The 25,608-nt window shown below is 48.1% G+C and overlaps 1 protein-coding gene across 4 annotated transcripts in view; it reads left to right on the forward strand.

The window, feature by feature from the left end:
- The first annotated feature begins 1,772 nt into the window (after positions 1–1,772).
- The window catches only part of SLC5A11 (solute carrier family 5 member 11), a 41,953-nt gene continuing 18,117 nt past the window's right edge, over positions 1,773–25,608 (forward strand). The window contains exons 1-8 of one of the 4 annotated variants that reach the window (XM_044234201.1): positions 2,049–2,129; positions 11,655–11,811; positions 13,382–13,453; positions 15,643–15,747; positions 16,988–17,047; positions 18,633–18,737; positions 19,890–19,995; positions 22,254–22,334. In XM_044234201.1, the coding sequence (XP_044090136.1) occupies positions 11,677–11,811; positions 13,382–13,453; positions 15,643–15,747; positions 16,988–17,047; positions 18,633–18,737; positions 19,890–19,995; positions 22,254–22,334 (664 nt within the window). In that variant the 5' untranslated portion in view covers positions 2,049–2,129; positions 11,655–11,676. Of the gene's footprint in view, positions 2,130–11,654; positions 11,812–13,381; positions 13,454–15,642; positions 15,748–16,987; positions 17,048–18,632; positions 18,738–19,889; positions 19,996–22,253; positions 22,335–25,608 lie in introns of all 4 variants that reach the window. The other 3 variants (XM_044234202.1, XM_044234200.1, XM_044234203.1) reach the window with 3 other exon arrangements.

Here is a 25,608-nt window from a genome sequence, read left to right on the forward strand (position 1 = left end):
TGTCTGTCCCCCTCTTCCAATCCCAGCTGTCCCCTCTGTAAGCCTGTTCCTCCAAGACATACCTCTTCTCCCCTACTCCTGTAAGACTCTGGGTTCAGGTGCAAATGCTGCTGTTAACTGGGTGACCCCGGGTGAGTTACTGGCCTCTTTTTTTAAAAAAAAATGTTTTATTTGAGAGAGACAAGGGTGCCTTTGCTTGTGAACAGGATGGGAAGGGGCAAAGGCAGAGGGAAAGAGAGAATCTCAAGCAGATTCCACACTCAACACAGGCAGGGATCGATCTCACAACCCTGAGATCATGACCTGAGCTGAAATTAAGAGTCAGACACTTAACTGACTAAGCCACCCAGGCACCCCATTACTGGCCCGCTGTTTCAGGATTTCTTTTCCTTCGGTGCCTGGGATTCTTGGTCATCCCTCTTTGAAGAGTGAAGCGGTGGACCAAAGAGTGGTGGGCAACAAAGCAAAGGTTATTGGGCGATAGCACGAAGCTCAGGAAGTGGGAGGGGACCCCAGAGGGTTGCCATTGGAGTTCCTCAGTCTAGGGGTTTTTAGGAGGTTGTGGGCGGGCTGTTTAATGTGATTCACCTGCCACACCTGTCACCCGATCACCAATTTCTGTCCACGTGCTTATCTACTTATCAGGTAGTTCACCCGGGAAAGGGTGGAGGGCTCCTTCTGGGGCGGTGTTTCCTAGCCTCAGGACTAAGAGGGAAGCCACCACCCTCGCCATACCTGCCCTAAGGCATGACAGCCTCCTGTCATCAGATCAAGCTCTTTGTTTGAATATCCCACCAGCTGTCCGCTGTTGAGGTAACCCCTAGGGCTTGAGTTAGGATGCCCCAGACCATTTCCTTTCTAGAAAGCCTAGAAGAGGATGGGGGCCTTTTTCCATTTAAGGGTGGTTTCCTCCTAGGACGGGGACCCTATCTCCTTCCTACCTATCTTCCAACTCGCCCCCGTTACTGCCTTTACCTCTCCTTCCTCATCAGTGAAAGGGAGATAGACACCTGTCAAAGGTTCATTGCAAAGATCAAGTGAGCAAAGACCGGAAAGCAAGCCCTTGGAGGGAGGAAGCCTGGTGCGCAGTCAGCCTCATTCGTCTTTCTGAATCACACTGCACGGGGAGGGGGGTGGTGGTGGGGGTCCGGCTGCACTCCCAGGGCCCAGTTGGGGCTCCTGAGGGAGACAGGTCTGCTGGAGGTGGGGTCTGTGGCAACAGAGTGGGGCCACGACTCTGCTCTAGCCAGTGGCTGTCTTGTGACTATGTGGACCTGGTGTGGCCAGATCTTAAGAATGTGGGAAATCAGAGCCTTGTTTCAAATCTCCTGGTTTGTAAATGTTAGTACCCGTTTTTTATTTTTTTATTTTATGAATGCCCCCGTGAAAGCCTTCTGCTGTCCTCCATTGCCTCTCCTGGTGTCTTGGGGGCCCTGGCCATGGCTTGATCACTCCTGACAGCTCCCCAGGGCTCCAGATGCCTGTCTTTTTTTTTTTCCCTGCCTTGGTCTGGAGTGCACCCACGAAAAGGGGCTGAACAAAGTGTGGGCACTGTCCCTGTGGCTGCGGTGGTGGGGCTGTGGCTGCAAGGGCCCTCCTGGGATTTTTCCACTGTCCCCTGCCTCCCCGGCCAGCCTCTCTCCTCCCCCTTTCCCCAGCCCGTCCCAAGCCCGCCTGTCCCCAGCATGGAGGCGGGCCAGTGGGGGAGTGGGGGAGTGAAGCAGGACAGTGCAGGGCTCCTGTGGCTCCCCTACCCCTCCCTGCAATGGACCCCCCTCCAGGTGAGGGCCCGGATGAAGACTGCAGGGGCGGAGCTCCAGGCACACCATCCTCCCCACACAGGCCTGCTCGGAGTTCAAGTTCAAGGGTTCAGGGCTGGGCCCAGCCTCTCCTTTGCTTGGGAAGATCATTCTCGTCCTCTGATTCCCCACCGCAGTGAGGCTGGAATTTGGAGTTTGACCCGCAAGGAGGCTCTCAGCTGTAGGCGGTGCAGGAGAGGGTGGCCACTGTCCTCTCAAGCTCTGGCTGTGAGGGGAGAGGAGCCCAGGTGTCCCCCATTCTTGCAGCCACCCTTGCCTCAGAAGCCACGGACGGGCCCCCAGGCAGGTAAGCCTGGCCTCTGGAGGAAGGTAAGATTCCCTGCCTGCACCAGGCCCAACCTGACAGGCATTCTCCAAACTGGGGAGGTTGGTGTGGGAACAGGAGGCTGCCGTGGCCTAGAGGACTCTAGCTGGGAGAGGCACAGCTCCTCTCCTTGGAGAAGGCTCATCACATCCCATACCAGGCGAGTGAAGTGCTTTTGGGGGTGAGTGGGGTGGGGATGGCCGGTGGCACCAGGCACAGGTCCCTGTTATTCCGCATCCCAAGTTTAGACACTCAGCTCAGGGAGTCTCAGATTCTTATCTGTTAAAGGAGATTATAGACTGCAGCCCAGCCCAGTGCAGCCCAGCCTTTCCCGGCACAGCCCAGCCCAGCCCAGCCCAGCCTACAGGCGTTGGGTCTCCCAAGGCCCCAAAGAGAAGTGCAGGTGGAAATACCTCTTTAAACAACAGGAGGCTGGATGGATACGGTGCAAATTTTGAGTTTCACTGAAATGTGCTGGGCATGTGCAGAGGGCTTCCCTTCCTGGGCCTGGCCTCGCCGGACAGTTACCCCTGAGGACACAGCCACCTGAACTCACAGACAAATGGAGAGCCATTAAGAACCATACCTGAGTTTGCACAAATCATGAGTGGCAAAGCTGAGACCCAACCCTCCCAGTCACGAGCTGACGCACAAGGTCTGGTTTTTCTGACAGTGTTTGGCTGGACGATTCTGGGGACACACAGGAGCGAGGTGCCCTCCCCAGGTCCTGGGGATAGCACTTTGGAGAAGAGGGGCCACAACATGCAGGGGTATATAGTAAAAGCTCTGAAAGCCGGCTTCAGGGACACCAAGTAAGACATACACAGTCCCTGCCTTCAAAGAGCCTCTGGTGTCGCAGGCAGGGGCAGCAATGACCTGTACAAATGAGATACGGTGTTTGATTGACAGTGAGGAGATGTCATGTTTGCTGTGACAGCAGGTCGCTTAAGGACCCAATTTAGATTGAGGCTAGGGAAAGCTCTTCTGGGAATGGGACAGTAGGATGAAATCTGAGGGACGGGGAAGAGCTGGTCAAGCCGAGGCCACAAGGAAGAGAGTTCCAGGCAGGGGGAACAGAATAGCAAAGACCCTGAGTCCAGAAGTCACAGCTAAGGAAGAGGGCCAGTGTGCAGGGAGGCTGGGCCACGGAAGAGCTGGTCAGTGGCTGCGCTCATCTGTTGATGACTGTGTCTGGTTTATGGTCCAAGATCCCTCTCGCCGCCCTTTGAGGGGCGGATTGGAAGGAGGGAAGGTGGAAGGTCCTTGCTTGCGCTAGTATGGATGAAAGCTCTGGAAGTAAAGGTGAGGGAAAATGCATGGGTTCAGCCATGCCGGGGGAGTAGAAGGAATGAATTAGGGGCCGTTAGATTCTGGGAGTTGAGAAAGAGACACTGTAAGTGCTTTCGTGCTATGTTGGCGTGCTGTGGCCGCTGCTGTCCTCAGGCACAGGACAGGTGCTCACGGACCACTGACGGATGAGTCAATGAGTGAATGCGTGACTTGAGGCTCTCAAGTGACCCATGTGAGCATCAGGGTGGGCGATGTGGCCCTGTGTGAGCATGGTCTCCGAATCGGATGCATTTCATTGGAAAGGCCATGTTGTCATTTGGATGCTCTGTTCTCTAGGAAATCACGAGATAAGGTCATCACTGAAGGGTGTCACCCCTGGAATTTTCCCTGCCAAAGGTCCACGTGCCAAGCGGTGGTTTTGAGCTAAGGGGTTAAGCCTGGGCTGGACCCGGGTTCAGTCATTTACCAGCACTGTGACCTTGGGCCCCGGGGCCTCAGCTTGGTTTTCCTCACCTGTTCAATGGGGTTAATCCAAGAGCTGACCTCTTGGGGTGCTGTGCATTTAAAATGAGATTCACACACACACGTAGGTGGTCAGGATCTGCTGGACCACAAAGTCCAGGCTTGTGTGTGTGTGAGTGTGTGTGTGTGTAACGGACAGAGACAGACCCAAGTATTCTAGGCCTAATCATGTTATATAATGAACTTGCCTAAGGCTCTTACCAAACCTGTGACAGATCTGATTACTGTCTCCATTTTTTTTTTAAGTAGGGGCTTTTTACTTTTTTTAAGAGTTTTGTTAATTTGTCAGAGAGAGAGGGAGAGAGAGGACACAAGCAGGGGAAGGGCAGAGGCAGAGGGAGAAGCAGACTCCCACCGAGCAAGGAGCCCAAAGGGGACTCGATCTCGGGACCCTGAGATCATGACCTGAGCTGAAGGCAGATACTTAACCAAATGAGGCACCTATGCCCCAAGTAGGGGCTTTCTTTAACTCGGGGCTTGAACTCACCCCTCTGAGATGAAGACCTGAGCTGAGGCCAAGAGTCAGACGCTTAACTGACCGAGCCACCCAGGTGCTACTCTGTCCACATTTTATAGATGGGGAAACTGAGCCTCAGAGAGCTTCTTGACCCAGTATCACGGAGCTAGTAAGAGGTAGAGCTCGGATTTGAACCGGGCAATGCAATTCTTACATCTTTACATTTTCTCAGAGCACATCTCTTTTCCAGGGAGTTTTTGTCTATAATTAAAACTTGCAAGTGGGACACCTGGGAGGCTCAGTCAGTTAAGCCGCTGCCTTCAGCTCAGATCATGATCCCAGAGTCCTGGGATCAAGCCCCGCATCAGGCTCCTTGCTTGGCAGGGAGCCTCCTTCTCTCTCTGCCTCTGCCTGCCACTCTGCCTGCTTGTGCGCTCGCTCTTCCTCTCTGTGACAAGTAAATAACTAAATAAATAAATAAGATCTTCAAACAAACAAACAAACAAACAAACTTAGAGTGAGCTGTCATCTCTGGTCCCTGCAGTGCCTCTCCCTACTGTCTCTTTCTCATTCTCTGTCCCCACTGATGTGTTTGACATTCTTGGGCAAATAATGCCTACGTCCTGACAAAATATTTCCCAGATTATTTAGTGTCTTGGAATGTATTTAATATATGTAGATTTTTTTTGTGCTGTAAAATTTGTTCTGTTTCTTTTCTCTTGTGATGAAATGTTTCAAGACCCACAAAAGTTAAAGAATCATGTTGGAACCCACCCCCCCGTCTGTGGACGCACGCACAACCTACAGAACCAAATGGCCCGCAACCCTACCTGCGACCACCTCTCCCAGTCTTGTCCTCCCACTGGGGTGTGGAAAATTTCCACATCTGCTATGGCAAATTATGTAAGGGCTACAACGCAAAGGGTGAGCAGCCGTCCCTGGGTGCTGGGCTTCCTTTGTTCTCTGGCCTATCGGTGACTGTGAGGCCAGGGTGTTCTTGCGAACAAAGCCAATGTCACAACGCCGGCTTTGTCCAAAGCCGCACTCCCCTTAACCCAGCCCCCCCACACAGAGGGTCCCTCACAGGAGGTGAAGCTGGAGCCCACCCAGCTTGGCCATCCTGGCCATCCTGGAGCAGTGTGAATGTCTCTCATGCACAGAGCTGCAAGGGGCTGGCAGAGGAACCCACCAGGATGGGCACCATGGCTGCCTGGCTCACAGCTCTGTCCTCTCTGTCTAGCACAGAGCCTGGCACCCGGCTGGTGCCTCATAAATGTGTGAAAAAAACAGAAGGATGGAAGGAAGAAGTGAAAGAGGAGAACAGATGACAGGAAGGAAGGGGATAAAGATAGAGCAGCCAGTATTGGGTAATGCTGGCTCCTGCATTTTAGGGCCTGGGTTCAAATTCCACCTCTGCCATTTCCTGTGCCCTAGAAGCAAGGGGTAGGACCCAAACTTCCACGTTTTCATGCTTCCCTTTCGCACCTGTAAGGGGACTGGTAACCGTGTCTGCAATAAGAGAGCAGCTGTGAAGCAGGTCCCATGCCCCACACTTGCACAGTGCTCACGGGTTTGCCAAGAAGGTGCATTAGCCTGTGAGCCTGTGGCCGAAATGGCAGCACTGGGGTTCCCAGCTTCTCTGGTCCCTGCTCCTGTTCCTGCCGTGCAGAAGGGCCAGGCCCTCCCGGCCCCTGGCAAGGCCCCCACCTCCCTGGGACTCAGGAAGAGCCTGGAGTCAGTGCCAGCCTGCCCAGGGCTGAGATGAATAAGTTGTTTATCTGCTCCCACCACCCTCGGTGCCTGGCGGGCAGAGGCCTGCAAGGGGCAGCTGGGGGAGGGCCTGGTCCCACGATCATCCCAGTGCCCGCTCCTCCTGCCTCCCTTTCAAACCTGGTGGTTCTAGAACAATCTACTCCACCACCCAGTTCAGCAATCAGTCTCCACCTCGAACTGCTTGCCAAGCTCCTAGCCGTCACCTTCCCCAAAGCCCCTAGATTTGGAAGCTGGAGGTTGAGGTGTTTAAAAACACGGGCTGTGAAACTATACAGTTGTGGGTTCAAGTCCTGACTTTGGGCATGATGCTAAACCTCCCAGAGCCACAAGTTCCTCACCTCACCTGTGATGTACAGTCACACTACCTGATAGGGATTTTACCCCTGAGATAACCTAACAGACCATCTAGCCCCCTTCTCCCCAAGCCTCCAGAATGTGCCTCTCCCTCGTTAATTATTATTATTTTTAAAGATTTTATTTCAGAGAGTGTGAGTGGGGAAGAGGCTGACGGCGAGAGAGAGAGAGAATTTCAAGCAGAGTGTGCATGGAGTGCTGAGCCTTTTGCAGGGCTTGATCTCTTGACCCCAGAATCATGACCTGAGCCAAAACCAAGAGTCAGACACTCAACCGACTGAGCCATCCAGGCTCCCTTTTCCTTTATGGGCTTCTGTTCCCACCCTAGAAATTGCAGCCTCCTTCCCACTTCCTTGCACAAAGGCTTTGCAGGTGTCCAGTTTAGTTGTGTTTGTCCAGAGCACGTTATTATCCCATTTCACAAATGACAATGGTCATAAAATCTAGACAGAGGGGTGAGGGGAATCCTGGCTTCTGCTGCTTCCTTCCTCCCACATTAGGGCACAGTAGGTGTCTGAGCTGGGCAAGCCCAGTCGCGGCTGTCTTCCCTCTCTCCCTCTCTCTTCCTCTCTGCCATCCTTCCTCTCTATCGGTGCAGTGGGTCCCTGGTTGCTTGGGTCCTTCCTTCCCGGGAGAGGGCCACCACATCCAAGGTCTGAGCAGCCCTGAGAATGCTTCCAACCCAACAAAGCAAGGGGCAGCCCCTGGGAGAAGTCTAGAGCAAGCCTTGGCATGGGAAGGGAACGTAGGATCCTGGAGCGCCCCCCTGAGGCATCTCGTCTGAGTGAACTTCCAGTTGCCTCATTAGGGCACAGCAGCGAGGTGGTTAAAACTGCCTGCAACGCACAGAATAGCCTTCCCCCTGGCTTATCCGGATAGCTTATCTGGCCCAAAGTGTCAATAGTTTTGAAGCTGAGGGAATTTACTCTAGAAACAAGGACCATCCTGCCCAGGTAATCAGGTTGTTCTGTCTGTGAGCAGCTCTGATCAGAAGCATGAAAGTACTCCCCCGTCCTTATTACCCTGTCAACTAATCACCAGACCCTATTGATTTTAACCTCAAATTACTTCTCGGATTCTCTCTTGCCCCTCTCTCTACTTCATCTCAAGTCTGAGTCATTACACAGTGACCTTCCTCCCCCACTTTTTGCTTCTGCACAAGCCTCCCCTGCCCCTATCTGAGCACATGACTCCCTGGTCCCTTATCCTAGAGCGCAGGCATACAGCAGACACATTGCTGCCTGTCAGGAGATGCAGTGAACACGTATGGGAGCACTTTTGGTTGTGACCATGATTTGGGGGTACCACAGAGGCCAGAGATGCTAGACTCCCCAAAATATATGGAACTGCCCCATGCAACATGAACTTTCAGAATAGTCTACCTGACCTTTGTGTGGGTGAACAGCATGCTTATAACTGAGACTAGAACCTACCTCCAGTATACATGAAAAACAATATGTTGGCTTTTTTAAACAAAATTTTTAAAGCAAAGAATGTGCCTGCTTTTATTTTCACAACATTGTCTCAAATATTTTTTAGAGTGCTTGGTCTTTAAAAGATGGCATATCGTGGTAATTTCTTGAATTTTTTTTTTTTTTAGATTTATTTATTTGAGAGTGCATTATGTGGGGAGGGACAGAGGGAAAAGCAGACTCCCTGCTGACCAGGGAGCCTAATTCGGGGCTCGATCCCAGCCCCCTGGGATCATGACCTGAGCCGAAGGCAGCTGTTTAACCCACTGAGCCACCCAGGCACCCTGGACTTTTTTATAACGTTTAAAATTGTAGGAGCACCTGGCTGGCTCAGTCAGTAGAGCATCTGGCTCTTGATCTCAGGGTCGTGAGTTCAAGCCCCCCATTGGACCTGGAGCCTCCTTAAAAAAATAATGGAATCACAAAGTATGCTTACAAATTTAAGCATTTTGGTGTATATACACTCGAACAACACACTTGAACGATATGGGTTTGAACTGCATGGGTCCACTTAACACATGGATTTTTTTTTCTTGATAAATACAGTGCAGTATTAGAAATCTATTTTCTCTTTTTTTTAATATTTTATTTTTTCTCTATCTTTATTGTAAGAGTACAGTATATAGTACATATACAAAATATGCATTAATCAGCCATTGTTGGTAAGGCTCCTGGTCAGCAGTAGGCTGTTTGTACTGAAATTTGGGGGGCTCAAAAGCTACCTGTGGATTTTTGGTTGCACTGGGGGTCAGCGCCCCTCCCCCCCATGTTGTTCAACTGAGTTTCTGTGCTGCTGTTCCTTCGCAGATTTACTTTTTATTCTGAGCTTAGGGAGTAAAGTGGCTTCTGACTTTCTTATTTCTCTTAAAATCAAAACTTATTCAGCATTTAGGTGCAAATGTCTGACGGCCTCTTAGGGTCTGCCCACGGATGTTGCGTGTTGATGCATTCATCATTTTATCATTAATTGCTTTCCTTTTATTTCTCTTGGAGTTAGAGCATCGACTTTTTAAAATTTATTTATTTACTTACTTACTTACTTAAATTTTTTAAAGATTTTATTTATTTATTTAATTGGGAGAGAGAGAGAGGGGGAACACAAGTAGAGGGAGTGTGGGACGAACAAGCCTGGGCTGAAGCCCCGCAACCCAGGACCCTGGGATCACAACCTGAGCTGAAGGCAGAGGCTTAATGACTGAGCCACCCAGGGGTCCCTACTTATTTATTTAATTTTGGGGGAAGATTTTATTTATTTATTTGGGAGAGAGAGATTGAGAGAATGAGTGGGAGGAGGGGCAGAGGAGAAGCAGAACCCCTCCTGAGCAGGGAGCCCAATGCAGGGCTCAAACCCAGGACATGACCTGAGCGAAAATCAGGGGTCGGACGCCTAACCGACGGAGCCACCAGGCACCCCAGAATCTGGTGGTTTCTTAACTGTGGCATGCTCGTTCACACCTCAGTGTGTAGATGCTGTTGTCTTTGCCTGGAATGTCCCCAGGCCCTGCTTGCACATCCAGAAACACTGACTCATTCTTCAAAACCCAGTTTATATGCTCCTGTTTGGATCTCTCCATTGACAATGAGGTGGTCCTTATTGTCACCCACTGCATCTTGTAGGAAATCCTATTAATCGTCATAATAATAATGGCCAGAATTTATGGGGCACGACTGTGTAAGCGGTGCACCTAGCCCTTCGCAGGCATGAGCTCACCACAGTCCCTCAGTACACACTCTCACTGCCCATTTAGAGAACTTGTCCCGGTTCTCAGGACTTCTGAGTGGTGGGGCCAGCTCTGTGGCTTCTAAGCTCAAATCCTGAACACATCTGCCACTAAGCACCTCCCCTAAATGGAACACCTTTGTGCTGTTATCTCATAAGTGAGTTTCCCCATTACTGGGCTGCCCATCGTAGAGGTCAGGGACTGAGTCTTTTCATTCCCAAACCCCCAGAGTGGAGTCACACATGAACACAGGAATAAGTCAATGCCCAAATCACTCATGGTCAAAAAAATCACTCTTTGAAATTTTATTAGTTGCCAGTTACCAGCTGTGTAGCCACTTGAAACAACACAGGGTTATTGTTGGGGCCGATTCCACATTAAAACCTGTTAAACCCCTAGGGCCTGCCTGGGCCTACTTAGCCATAGTGAATCCATATTGCCTAGGTAGCCATTTGTTGTTTAATAAATGCCTCAGCAGTTACTGATACCAGTTCCAAGTAACCGTTGCTAAAACACATACCTAAAACAAGGCCATTTTGTTTAATAAATGCCTCAACAGTTATTGATATCAGTTCCAGGTAACTGTTACTAAAACACACACCTAAAACAAGGCCAGACAGGTGGAAACATCCAATCAGCCAAAGCCACATATGTAGATGTCTGCTGTTGTGCCCTATAAAACTAGCCTGTAGACCAAGAGGTGGTCACTCTCTTCGGAAGCGGCCCTGGCCAGTCAGTTTGACTTCTAATGCTTGGCGTAGAATAAGGCTTTGCATAACTTTCACTTTTTCTCAGTCTCATTCCTTTGGATCCAAAGGACCCAACAGTTATTATCTTGGGGTTCTACAAGTCGGAAGTTCTAAGTGGGTCTCACTGGGCTGACATCAAGGTGACAGCTGGGCTGAATACTTTTTTGATACTCTAAGGATGGAATGCATTAATTTGTGTTTCCAGCTTCTCGAAGCCACCTGAGTTCCCTGGTTTGTGGTCCCTATTTTTCCGTCTTCAAAGCCAGCAACATTTGGCCAAATCATTCTCACGCTGTCATCTCTGGTTCTCTCTTCTGATTTCCCTTCACTTTTAAGGACTCTTGTGGTTGCATTGGGCTCACTCAGATAATCCAGGAAAAATCTGCAAATTCAGCTGTCCTCTGGCCGTGTAACTTAACATATTCACAGGGTCTGGGGATTAGAATGACACATCCTCGAGGGGGACATTTATCTGCCCACCAAGGAAATCCCTTAAATTGCACACAAGTGCAGGATACTGGGTAACAGCTTAGGATAGTTGTTCGAAGTATGGATTCTGGAGCAAGATCATTTGCCTTCAAATCCCAGCTCTGCCACTGGAGCCGTCTTACCTTAAGCAGGTGACTTAACTTCCTTGTGCCTCAGGTTTACCATCTGTAAAATGGGGACCATGACAGTAGTGCTCACTAATATTAAACACTTAGAATGATGCCCAGCGTGCAGGAGATGCTACATATATTACTATGTGCACTTTCATGGGCCATCCAACATTCAAAGGAATAAGGTCGTAGTGTCTAGCTGACCCTCAGACAAAGTTGTCAGCTTGACCTACACCCAGCGGAGGTTCCTCAGAAATGGAGAGTAACTCAGGTGTCTTACTTTACTCACACTCCTGGAGAGGGAAACCATCTGTGCTACTCACACTGTTTATTCTTTTTAATATTTTGCCAATTGGCTGAATGGCTAAACTATCAGCAGGTGATTTGATGTGACTTCACTGAATTTGCTGAATGAATGAGTGAGCAGATGGACAGACAGATGGGTAGGTGGCTCTGCCTTCTTGCGGGACGTGTCCCCACACACATCCCTCCATGGTTGTCCTCTTGTCTGCGTGCTCCGAGGAGGCAGCTGTGGAGTGGGTGAGAAAAGCAGTCTGGTTCTGGCATCTGACAGGCATTTGCACTTCCCACAGGATTGAGTATTTGCTCAGAACCATGGAGAGCAGCTCCAGCAGCCCTCAGCCCACCCAGTCCGATCCCCTGGAGGCGTTTCCCCAGAGGAACCTGGAGCCAGGTGACATCGCAGTGCTCGTTCTGTACTTCCTCTTTGTCCTGGCTGTGGGACTATGGGTAAGCCAGACCCGGGGAGGCAGGGGAAGAAATTCGCCCAAGGTCATCAAGTAATCTGAACTTTATGCTTGTAAAAATGGACTTGAGTGTGGGTCATATGTCAGGTGCTGTCTTCGGCACTTACATTTGTGTTACCCCATGTACTTGCACAGATGTCTACAAAGAAGACACTACTACTGTACCCATTTTATAGGTAAGGAAACTGAGGCTCAAAAACCTAAGTTCCGTATATGTTAGTAAGTTAGCAGAGCTGCAGTTAGAATCCATATTTCCTTCACTTTGAAGGCCATGTTCTTTCTTTCTCTTTTAAGGGAGGGTTTTGTCTCGTTTTGTTTTAAAGACAATTAAGCCTCATGGTTCAAAAATAAAAGCAACTTGAAATGACATACAGTGAAAAGTCTCACTACTGCCTTTCCCTCCTCAGGTAACTACTGTTTTGTTTTTTAAAGATTTTATTTATTTGACAGAGAAAGAGATCACAAGTAGGCAGAGAGGCAGGCAGAGAGAGAGGGGAGGGGTAAGCAGGCTCCCTTCTGAGCAGCGAGCCTGATGCAGGTCTCGGTCCCAGGACCCTGGGATTGTGACCTGAGCCGAAGGCAGAGTCTTTAATCCACTGAGCCACCCAGGCGCCCCTGGTAACTACTGTTATTAATTTGTTTGCACATTAGTTTGAGTTTCCTTCTGGAAATCCAAGCAAATATTATGGTTGTATTTACCTTTTTCTTAAATAGGAAGTAACTTATTATACACATTTTTTTTTACCTTGCTATTTTTCACCTATCATGGTCCCTTGGATGCCTTTTCATATCAGCACATAGATGCTTCCTCACCTTCTGAAAAGTTGCACAGGATTTCATAAGATACTTGTACTGTATCATTTGGATAGAGGGCCATTTGGACTGCTTCCTGTCTCTTACTGTTACAAATTATGTTGCAGTCAGCAAATCTTGTGCACTCATTATTTTGGATGTGTGCAACTATAATGTGGGATAAATTCCTACAACAGATAAGGTTGTCAGTCCGAAGGATGTATGATTAATCATTCAGACCTGGGTCTGAATTCCCAGCCCTTCTGCTATCTAGAAATATGGCACAAAATAGGTAACTTTGAGCCTCTGATAGGTAAGTTCTGAGCCTCAGTGTCTTCTGTCTTCTGTTAGATTGGTCTAATGACACCAACTTCATAGGAGATGGTAGGGATTACCATGAGATGATGCTCTACAATATTTAGTGTAGTATCTGAGCGCTGAGCTACTGTGTCTCTACGAACACTCGTAAATGGTACCCATCATGAGCTCTCCTAGATAAACCATGGGTTGAGAACTCAAACACATAGTTGAGCCATAAGTATGCAGAGCAGGGAGTGGCAGGGGTTGCATCGGCCTGAAGAATTTGCATCTCTTCTAAAGCATTCAAATTAAAATCTTTTTAAACCATGGGTTAAAAAAAAAAAAAAAACCCAAACTATATTTGATGTCCAGATCTGGCCTGCTGGACTCTCAGCAGGTAATCCATGGCTCAGGCGCTCTGGGATGCCTCTGATTATTTCCCACCTTCTTCTCTGTTTCAGTCCACAGTGAAGACCAAGAGAGACACGGTGAAAGGCTACTTCCTAGCTGGAGGGGACATGGTGTGGTGGCCAGTAAGTGATCTTTGGTTCAATTAAAGTCATTTCTCAAAGGTTCTTCAAGGGCTGATGTTCCGTTAGGCTTTGGTCTCGCAGGACTCTGGTTGTACGTTTTGTGGAAGTCATGGTCTAGAGAAGGCTTAGCTCCGGTGCAAATGTATTTGAACAGAAAGAATTCATCAGCTCACCCAAGGGAGAAATCTAATTGGGCTGGTTTCAGGGATGGCTGAGGGCAGGGGTTCAAGTGATGTCACTAGGACCTGGTTTCCTTCCCCATGCCCATCCCTTTTTTCCTTCTTTTCTTTCTTCCATCTGTCCATATCAACCTCTCTTCTTCTGGACAGGCATTATTCCCAAACAGGGTTGACTTCATGGCAATAAGATGGCAGACACTGCTCCAGACTTTCATCTTCTCAAGCTCAGTCCAGTGTGGGAAGAGCACCTGCCTCCATGGCAGCATCCCTGGAAGATACCTCATCTCTGGTTGGGTCCCATGCCCACCTCTGTGCCAGTCACTGTGACCAGGGTAGTTTGATCTGCTAATTGGCTTAAGCCTGGGTCACACAGTCAATGCCTGAGCTGGGTGGGGGAGCCTGGAACCTCCCCCGCCCCGCCGAAGCATATGTGATGAGAAATGAGAAGGGGCTAGAGGCCATTACTGAGACAAGGTAGAATAGATGTTGAGGACACAAATGACAAACACAGTAGTCCAATTAGTATTTTCTTTTTTTTCCTCAACTTTAAAAAAAATATTTTATTTATTTATTTATTTGACAGACAGACCACAAGTAGGCAGAGAAGCAGGCAGAGAGAGAGGAGGAAGCAGGCTCCCTGCTGAGCAGAGAGCCCAATGCGGGGCTTGATCCCAGGACCCCGAAGGCAGAGGCTTTAACCCACTGGGTTAGCCACCCAGGCGCCCCAGTATTTTCTTTCCAAGCAGACCTTAGGGGCATTGCCAAACACATATACAAACATGCGTACATGCACATATACACGTAGGTGCACACACACGTGCACTCGTATGCACACTTCATGGGCCCTGGGTAGGTGGTCCGGAATAATAGTTTGCTTATAATCTCCTAAAATAAGGATGAAATCTTTGAACTAAGAAGAGGGAGGACATCTCCCATTTGCAGTGAAGCCATTCACTGCAAATCCACTCAATATTCATTACAAAACATTTTCTCCCTGGGGCACCCGGGGTGACTCAATTGCTTAAGCGTCCAGCTCAGTTTCAGCTCAGGTTGTGATCTCAGGGTTGAGAGATCAGGCCACATGTCGGGCTCCTCACTGGGCATGGAGCCTGATTGGGATTTTCTCTCTCTCCCCTCCGTCCCTCCCTTTCTCTCTCTCTTTCTCAGTGAGCTGGTCTTCACCCTTAAGGAGCTCTTATAATCTAGTGTTACCCGAATTATGAGTTGCCCAAAGACTTCTCAGTTGCCTGCTGACACAGCATTAAATATCACCAAATGACATAGTGTGAACATACTCCCTTTCCTATTCTCTATCAATCCTCTTGACTTTATAAAAGAAAAAGTCACAGTTTGGTACTAAGGTATCTTCAGCTTTCTGTCTCTGGCTTATCTCTATGTTTAACCAAGAGAATGCAGGCCTCAGTGAGAGAAAAGAGCTAGGATTTAGTAACAGAGATGGTGTCCCAGTTCGATTCCCAGAAGAGAAAATGTAATTGACCCGGCTTGGGCCAGGTGCTCAAGTCTGTCTGGTCCAGTCCATTGAGACCAGGGATTGGGGTCATCGAGTATAGGCTTGGCCACTTACTGTTCTACCAGAAAGAGGACTATCTACTTTGCTGAGTTAGAAGCAGAACTGGAATAAAACACAGGCTTTCTGATTCTCATCATGAAGCACCTTCCACAAGACCCTGTCATCCTTTCCCCAGGGATACTGCATACAGTTGTTCATGTCATGCACTGCACAACCCTATGACACACAATTCATATTTTAGCCATCACAAATATGCATATTTACTGTGCCAGTATCTGATAGATGGAAGTAAAAGAGTCTTGAGGAAGAAGACTCTTTTTCTAATTTGAAGAAAGAAAAAGGTGCCACATAGGCTAGGGATGGCCCTGCCTTCTCCACTTCTTCTGTCTTGGTCCCTCTGGAGCATGAGAAAAACCAGGGCTGGGGAAAAGGTACCACGGACCATCACTCAAAGATCTGACTTGTCCATCTGTCCACAGGTGGGCGCATCCTTGTTTGCTAGCAATGTGGGAAGTGGACATTTCGTTGGCCTGGCAGGGTCAGGTGCTGCTGTGGGCCTCTCGGTCACTGCTTATGAATTGAATGTAAGTATTTTATCAGCATACATACAGCTCACCCTTTGCCTACCAGAGAGTCCTGGGGGACAATGTGAATTCCCTGTACTTTCATTTATTTATTTTTCTTAAAGATTTTATTTATTTATTTTAGAGAGAGAGCATGAGAGAGGGAGCACGAGCATGGGGAGGGGCAGAAGGAGAGAATCCCAAGTAGTCTCCGTTGCTGAGGGTGGAGCCCAAGGTGGGCCTCGATTCCTGGACCCCCTGAGATCATGACCTGAGCTGAAACCAAGAGTCGGAGGCTCGACCAACCAAGTCACCCAGGCGCCCCTGCCCTGTTCTTTTTAAAACTACAGTTGTGCTTCATGAGAAAACAAGCAAGCACCAAAGGCAGACCTGGTCAGCAAAAAATCAGCTGGTTCTGCAAGCTTTGGGCTTGTCTGGGTTTGCCTGATCCTGGCCCAGAAGACTGGGACCCCAAAAAACCAATGTGTGGGAGAAGAGTGCTTAGAACCTCTCCCTTGTGGATGTAGAAGATGGAAGGTCTCAGGGGACCCGAGGGTATATCTGTGTATTAGATCCAGTCGGCATCACAAAAATGTAGTGTGTGGTTCGGTGGTTCTCGACCTTCCTGCCACCCCACAGAGACTCAGAGATAGGACACATTATCCTGGGTAGCAGGGTTCATGCAGGGTGTGATTTTCACTGAGGGGGCGGGCATGCACTCTTAGTAGGGAGTTTCATCTTCACGGTGACGAACACATTTTTTTTAAACAAGCTTTATTTATTTATTTATTTATTTATTTATTTATTTATTTTTACATTGTCTCCACGCCCAGGGTAGGGCTTGAACTCACCACCCTGAGATCAAGAGTGACTCGCTCCACCCACTGAGCCCGCCAGGCACCCCCTCAGTGACTAACATTTTTACAGTACTCGTTTTGTGCTGCAGACTTAGCACCCTACGCACAGTACCCTATGATAGGGTTCACTTAGCAAGCCCATCCTGGATCAGCGAGGGAGGGCCACCCCTGGGTGGCGGGGGAATGACATGAGGTTTCGGGGGACACTGAATGAGGAGTCACAGGAAAGCTGCTATTTCCGTGCTTCCCTCCTTCATCCCCTTCTCCCATTTCAACATGGAAATATGACGGCCCAGGGAGGATGAGCTACTGAACCCGAGACGGAGCCAGGCCAGGTGACCGCCAAGTGCAGAGGGAAATCCAAACCAGCACCTCGATGTGCCTGACTCTGTTTTCTCGGACAGGGCCTGTTCTCTGTGTTGATGTTGGCCTGGATCTTCCTGCCCATCTATATCGCTGGTCAGGTGAGTTGGGGTGCTCTGGGATGGGAAGACCGTTTGGGAGGGTCACCCTTGTGTTCCCTCCCTCCCACCTGAGGACATTCGTTAGCCAGTCCCTGGGAACTCCCCACATGGTGAGGGTCGCTGCCCAGGTGAGAGCAGGGAGCCCTGTCCTTAGCAGCTCCCACCTGCTGCCCCAAGAGGGAGAGATGCACACAGGCTTTTCAGAGGCTGGAAGCAACAGGGGCTCAAAAACATTTTTTTTTTCTCAATGCCAAGGCACAGACACGAGACTCACAGTGTCTTAAAACTTAATCCGTAACGGGTTACTGCTTTTCTTCCTTTGCATAGAAAACTATACAAACAGAGTTATTTCTGGTGGATGTGAAAGGTCAACATTTTTGTTCGCAAATGACGGTGCTTTAAGACTTTTTGAAAAAGTAGTTTAAAAAATTGTTTCTGACCCAACAGCTTTGCGTCAGTCCTCCTGCCTAGACTTCCTTCTGTTTTAGGGATCCTACCACACAGGCAAGATCATACTGTCCCATCGTGGTTTTAATGATGCAAGAACTGATTTTCACTTTTTATTGTGGCAGTTAAAAAAATACACAAGTAGGGAGACCTGCTGAATGATAAAAGGAATCATTTGAAAAATTACGTTCTACCAAATGTAGTGTGATCCTGTGTAAAGGGCAAGGGTACATGGATGAATAACCTTGGAGATAAATACGGAGTCTGAATAAGATAAGCAGGGCCTTAGTGGGTGGCTGGCAGGGGGCTCCCACCTCCACCTGGGACTAGCTCCCATGTGGGCAAAATATCTGGGGTATACCAACACTGGGCTGGGACCGAGGCTCTCTGGGCCAAAGCAGCAATAATTATGTATTAACACCTCCTATGGAAAGGGGTGAAGATCGGTGGAGATGCAGGTTATTTCCCAGGTAGGGCAGCCAGACATTCTCGGCCACTTTCTCTGGCAAGGAAAGGTAATGTCATCTGCTGAGAGTGAGGAAGGAATTCGGGGGCTGGAGGTTGAGAGGAGGCAGGGAGACTTGAAATGGTAGCTGTGGTTGCTTCTAATAGGAAAATGTGGGAGCTGGGACTCCTGGGTGGCTCAATCAGTTAAACTGACTCACTCGTTCGCTCTGTCAAATAAAAGTCATTTTAAGACATAAAAACAGTGAGTAATTGGTAATACAATTGGGATGGGAGTGAGAGATATCCCCCTGCACAGAACCTCAATTCCTCCACACCCTATCCCTCTGCCCCCATTTTCGCCTTCTTTTTTTTTTTTTTTTTTTTTTAAGATTTTATTTATTGGAGAGAGAGGGAATGAGCACAAGCAGGGGGAGAGGGAGAAGCAGATTCCCTGCTGAGCAGGGAGCCTGACTTGGGACTCGATCCCAGGACCCTGGGATCCTGACCTGAGCCAAAGACAGACACTTAACTAGTGAGCCACCCTCCTAACCCCATTTTCTTCTCCCTTCTTAAGTCTATGATTAAGAAGACCGTCAGTGCTGCTGAGTTGGGAGAGGAAGGAGGGAGGGGAGGGGGAAGGGACAGTGCTGGGAGGCCATGTGGGTGGTGACAGCTCAACTCTGGCCACCAGGTCACCACGATGCCAGAATACCTAAGGAAACGCTTTGGTGGCAACAGGATCCCCATCATCCTGGCTGTGCTCTACCTGTTCATCTACATCTTTACCAAGATCTCGGTAAGGTGGGGACCCAGCCTGGCCACGTCCCTACAGCATGGTGAGAAAATGGAATACAGCCATTGGTAGTGTGTCCTGCCCAGGCATTTCCTCTCCTTGGGCGGGCTTCAGGGCGTTTGGAGAATGGGAGGGGTCAAGGAAGAGGGTAAACTCAGGGAGAGGAAGTTGGGAGAAAAGGTGGAGGGAGGGACACCTCTTTCCACTCCTGCCAGAGCTCTGGCAGCGTGTCAGGATGGTGAAGGTTGAAGAACGGGGCTCTGAGAGCCCTGCCAAACCTCGGTGGGGAACTGTTCTCTTCCTCCCGGGATCAGGCAGTCATCAGGTATTCATCAGGGGTGTGGAGGCCCATGGAGACTGCCCCACCCCGGCCTTTGGTTGGACGGGCAGATTTCAAGAAAGGCCAAGAGCAGACCTGACTCGTGCTGATGCTGTCTCTGCTTACAGCTGGGGCTGGGGAGAGCCCACCCCAGGTGCGGAGAGTGGGAGTGGGTGCAGTGCAGAGGAATTCCATTCAATCCAAACAACAATAATTGATTCTGTGCCAGCTGCAGGCTTGAAAGATAGACATCAGATGACAACCTTCATTCAGAACTCCCCTCTCAGCCTGGTGGGAAGCTACAGATGTAAGAAGCCTTCACAAGGGAAGTTATGACCAAGAATGATTACCAGCTAGGGAAAGGGGGCCTGGCATTTTGGATGAATAGACAGGGCTTGTGAAGGGAAGCAGGGAAGGTGAAGGGAATGAGGGAAATGAGGTCAAGGGGCAAGCAGACCATGAAGCCTGAAATGCAATTTTAATGTTTTTATGTAGACATTAGTTTGGGGTTCATGGGGGCAGAGCCACTGAAGAATATTAATGGGCAGGAGAAGGATGACATGATCATGGCAGTATTTGATAAGGTTGCAGTGTCGAGGATGGAGAGTGGAACCAAGAGTATAAGCAGGAAGACCACTGAGGAGGTTGTTGTATTAGCCTGGTGAATGGGTGTCAAATGTAGGGGCCCACACGGCTCCAGTTTGAGACCCCCGATCTGGGAAGAGGCGGCTGAAGCAGTAGAGAACTCTTCTGTATTTGCCAGAATCCAGGCTTAGGGGAGCCTGTGCTGAAAATGTCCCTCCATTCATTCATCCATCAATTTCCTGTCTCCTCAGGTGGACATGTATGCAGGCGCCATCTTTATTCAGCAGTCTCTGCACCTCGATCTCTACCTGGCCATAGTCGGGCTGCTCGCCATCACGGCTCTGTACACTGTTGCAGGTGTGTCTGAATAAGGGGTGATGCTTGAGAGCCTGTGACCTGTCCCCCATCTTTTCCTGGCTCATCTTCTGATGTTCCCACGTGTTAAAACCATTCATTCATTACACCTCTCTCCACGACCCCAGATGAGATGATTTCTCTTGGCCGTTGTCCAAAGGAAGAGGGTTCCCTCTTAGAAAGAGGATTTAAAAACACACCAAAACTGCATCAAGCTATTTCCTATTTATTTATTGAAAAACTATTTATTGAGAACTGTCAGAGCTGAGCATTTTTCTCCACACACACTCTGGAAAGCTAGTTGGTAAGCGACCCTAATTCTGGAGGCTGAGTTTGGGTGGTCTCCTCTTTCCCCATCAGAGGAGCATCATAGGAGAGAGACCAGCCTCTAGTAGGCCCCGGACAAGTATTTGGTTTGGAATATTTGCCTTCTTATCTTCACATTGTGCTCCAGCTTCATCCCATTCTGCCCCCTCTTGGTGTAATATAATTCATTCTACAAATATATCTATTTATTACCCAGCATGTGCAAGACATCGTGCTAGGAAACGGGGCACGGCAGTAAGCAAAACAGACAAATTCTTTACCCAAAAGGACCTTATATTCTAATGGGGATGGGGAGACAGACAACAGAGCATGACAACCAAGAAATAATATCAGGACTTACTATTATAATCTGATAAGTGCGCTGAAAGAAGTTTAAGCAGGATGAGATGGGGAGTGATGGGATAAGGAGGTTTGTTGTTGTTGTTGTTGTTTTCCCACAAAGAATGTTCAAGGAAGGCCTTTCTAAGGCCTTCTTGAACCACATTTAAATGATATGAAGGAAGCTCTCAAGAGAAGCTCAGGATGGTCACATGTAAAGACCCTTATGATGAGAACGTGCTTGCTTGGGGAACAAAGGGGTGGTCAGCGTGGCTGAGGCTGAGCAAGGAAATGGTTGTTCAAGTGCATCCTGCTCGGCTCTGGGGGGCCATGCGCACAAACCAGAGAGGGATGTACCCCTGACCCTGTGTGGCACAGCATCCCTAATGATGGATTTTATTCCAAGTGCCATGCATCTCCACTGGTGGCTCTAAGTGGAAAAGCAACCAAATCGAACATATGCAGAGGCCCCTAAAGGATCTCAGGGGGTTCCGTGCTCATGGAGGCCATGTGCCGGGAGCCCCAGGAAAGAGAAAGGCTACCGGTCATATTCCATTTATCTTGGCATTTCCTTGTTTGGGGAGTCTGTGTCCCCATTACACTGATCTCTCTCAGGACAGGGGACATACTGTTTTGTTTGCCTCTCTGTCCCTTCCACAAAGAGCTTGGCAGGGTGCTCACGAGAGATTTGGGGAAGGATTGAAGAAGACACTGCACCCAGGGCCTGGCACGTGGTAACTGCTCAGTAATCATCAGTATAGGAACGATGCCAGCTTCTAGTGGCAGGATCTCAGGCTGGATTATTGCCTCAGAGGGTCAGGGCCAGAATGGAGGCCGGATCTCTCTCCATGTTTGTGACGGGGACCCTATTCATGCTGGCAAGGAGAGAGGAATCAGAGTGGAACACCACAGCTCTGTGCACACTTTCTGCTCACTGATGCTGCCCACAAATGAACGTGCTCACATGAGAGAAGCATCTCTTTCCCCTTTGGGAAGAAGGAAGCAGGAAGTATGGTACAGGGAAGAGACTGGGAAGATCACCCTGTCCAGATGCTGATGGACCTGCTGCCATTATATGGTCATGATCAGCTGGTCTCACCTGGCTCAGTGGAGAAGGGGAGGTTGATGACATCTGGAATAGCTGGCTGGGGCAAGGTGGCCTCCCTCATGTGGCTGCTGGTTGGTGTGGGCTCTCAGCTGGGCTTCACCTGTGTGAGCCATCACCCTCAGGTAGGCGAGGGTGGGCTTCTCCAGCATGGAGGTCTCAGGGCAACAGGAGAACAAGAGCAGAAGCTTCCGGGGCCTTGAGGCCTAGGCTTCAAGCTGCACAATATCACTCCCACCATATTCTGCAGATCAAAGCAACCCATTTGGTCAAGACTCTCATTAGGAGGTAGAGAAATCAGCTTCACCTCAACATGGAAGGAACAGCAAAGCCACACTGCCAAATGGGCATGCGCTCAGGGAGGAGATGCTGTGGCCATCTTTGCACACAACACTAACAAGTCTCCTCAGGCAGGTCTTGAAATTGCAGGTTCTGTCTGCTCCCCAGGGTAACTCCTCTCTACCACCATACCTGACGCTCACCTCGTGCTTATCCCTGCCCCTACCCTCAGGTGGCCTGGCCGCTGTGATCTACACAGATGCCCTGCAGACTCTGATCATGCTTATAGGAGCACTCGTCCTGATGGGCTACAGTAAGTGGGGCCCCAGGGTCACTTGGGTGGGTAACAACTGCACTTTTGGTGACATCTGCTTTCATCACTGTGATCAGCAAGCCCGGGGTCAAAAGCATAGCACAGGGCATTCCTGTCATGGGGAACTTTCTTCAGGCATGGATATTTTAGCTGGAAGAGAACTCGGCTTATGGAAACTTACTGTCTTGGTTTTTTTTTTTTTTTTTAAGGTTGATTTATTTCAGGGTGAGGAGAGGGCATAAGAAGAGCGAATCTCCGCCCCACACTGAGCAAGGAGCCCCACGTGGAGCTCCATCCCACAACTCCCAAGATCATGACCTGAGCTGAAATCAAGAGTCAGCTTCTTAACCAGATGAACTACCCAGGTGCCTCGACATTTACTGTTTTTTTAAGTAAAAATGAATAGTTCTTCCAATGTTGATATGGAAAAGTGATTAATAAATAAGAGGGGTTGGGGTGCCTGGGTGGCTCAGTGGGTTAGGCCTCTGCCTTCAGCTCAGGTCATGATCTCAGGGTCCTGGGATTGAGCCCCACATCGGGCTCTCTGCTCAGCAAGGAGCCTGCTTCCCCCCTTCCCTCTCTGCCTGCCTCTGCCTACTTGTGATTTCTATCAAATAAATAAATGGTTTCACTCATTTGTGGAGCATAACCAATAGCATGGAGGACAAGGGGCGTTAGAGAGTAGTAGGGAATTTGGGTAAATTGGAAGGGGAGGTGAACCATGAGAGACTATGGACTCTGAAAAACAGTCTGAGGGGTTTGAAGTGGCGGGGGGGTGGGAGGTTGGGGTACCAGGTGGTGGGTATTATAGAGGGCACAGCTTGCATGGAGCACTGGGTGTGGTGAAAAAATAATGAATACTGTTTTTCTGAAAATAAATAAATTGGGAGAAAAAAAAATAATCATAAATAAATAAATAAATAAATAAATAAAATCTTTTAAAAAAATAATAAATAAATAAGAGGGGCAAAGGCACAGCTCTTCTTTACAGAAGAATTCCAGTGAATAAATACAGACAGAGGGAGAGCTAGAAAATCACCATGAGGACATCACAGTGATCTGCAGGCAAGATCAAATGATAAATTCTCAAGTTGTCAGGTGAAAGTTCATTAAGACACAGGATCTTTGCATGGCCTCAATTATCATGCCCAAAATATTAATTGAAAAGGGAAAAGTAGCCACTCTCCACGGGAGCAACCTAGCTCACACCACTGTAGCTAAATGATCACCAGGAATGAGCCATTGATATCGTATAACTCCTGATATGGGGAGGAGGGTACAATGTATCCTCTGTGCCATGTTTGTCGACAGGACATAACCTCACCTTCATCAGAAGAACCATCAGAAGTCCAGATTGAGAGACATTTTACATAGCCTAACCAGTTCCTCATAAGTACTAAAGGCATGTAAAATAAAGACAGACTCGGGAATTGTATAGGAACAGGGATAGAAGGATATAAACAAGAGTACCTTAAAAAGGTGTCTTTCTGCACAGTTTCCATTTTATTTCTGTTCTTTTCATCTTTACAATAAGACTTCAGAGTAATCATGGAATAATTATTTCACAACATGAACAGAAAAGGCTTGTTACTAACTTTACCAAGAAGTGTTTCAGAACCTTAGAAGAAGAAAAACTTCACGGGTGTCCTGTGTGTAAAGAGGAAATACAGATGAGTAACAGATATGTGAAATGTCGCTGTCCTAAATACCAAATCTTTGAGCCTTCCAGGGCCACACGAGCTACTTAAAACAGGTTTTCAGAGGCAAGAGAGAACCAAAATAGATCTGCCCAGGGTCTATTATTCTTAGCCAAACCTCTAGATCTTTCTCCATAAAAGGATGGCTTCCAGATGCAGAAATTCCATTACTTAATTCATTATGGTCAGGCAGGAAAGAGTTTGCACACCAGCCCCCAGTAATTCTCACCAATCTGCTTTATCTATTAGATGTTTGTCATCTAATTGAGCATATATGTGTGCATTTATTTCTGTGCCCTCAGTTCTGTCCCAGTCATCTATGTGTCTTTTTATGCCAACACCATACTGTTTTGATTTCTACAGCTTCATAATATAGTTTGAAATCAGGAAGTGTGAGGCCTTCCACTTTGTTTTTCTTCCTCAATGTGGTTCTGGCTATTTGGGGCTTTTGTGGTTCCAGATGAATTTTAGAATGATTTTTTTTTCTGTTTCTGTAAAAAATGTCATTGGAATTTAATAGGGATTGCACTGAATCTATAGATTGAGGGGCATCTGGCTGGCTCAGTCCCTGGAGGATGTGATTCTTGATCTCAGGGGGATGAGTGCAAGCCTTACTTTGAGCATGGCACTTACTTGAAAAAAAAAAAAATCCATAGATCACATTGAGTAGTGTGGATATTTTAACAATATTCTTCCAACCTATGAACACAGAATATCTGCCCATTTATTTGTGCTTTCTTCAATTTTTTCATCCATGTTTTATAGTTTTCCTTCCTAAGTATTTTAGCCTTTTTGATGCAATAATAGGTATGATTGTTTATTTAAATGTCTCCTTCCAATCATATGTTCATGTATAGAAATGTAACTGATTTTTGTATATTGATTTTGTACCTGCAACTTTACTGAATTCGTTTATTACTTCTAACAATTTTTGGTGGAGTCTTCAAGATTTTCTCTGTATAGGGCGCCTGGGTGGCTCAGTGGGTTAAGCCTCTGCCTTCGGCTAGGTCATGATCTCAGGGTCCTGGAATTGAGTCCCACAGCGGGCTTTCTGCTCAGCAGGGAGCCTGCTTCCCCTTCCCCCTCTGCCTGCCTCTCTGCCTACTTGTGATCTCTCTCTGTCAAATAAATAAATAAAATCTTTAAAAAAAAAAAAGATTTTCTCTGTATAATTCCTGTGTTCCACAAACAGAGACAATTAAGCCCTTGGAGATTTTTCAGGTATATTTCTGTTATCGATTTTTAATTAATTCCACTACAGCCATAGAATATATTTTATATGATATTGTTTCTTGTGAATTTGTTGAGGTTTGTTTTGTGGCCCCGAGACCTTGCCTGACTTGATGAACATTCCATATGTCCTTGAAAAGAATATGCTGCTGTTGGCTATACTGTGTTATCAGTACCAATTAGGTCAAGAGGGTTGACAATGTTCAATACTCTATCTTTATTACTTTTTTCATCTATTTTCTCTATCGATGATTACAAAAGGGGTACTGACATTTCCAGTGATAGTTGTCGATTTGTCCACTAGTCTTTGCATCATTTGCTTTGAAGCTCTACTGTTAGGTGAATAC

The sequence above is a fragment of the Neovison vison genome, chromosome 14 (assembly GCF_020171115.1).
Source record: "Neovison vison isolate M4711 chromosome 14, ASM_NN_V1, whole genome shotgun sequence".
Taxonomy (NCBI): Eukaryota; Metazoa; Chordata; class Mammalia; order Carnivora; family Mustelidae; genus Neogale; species Neogale vison.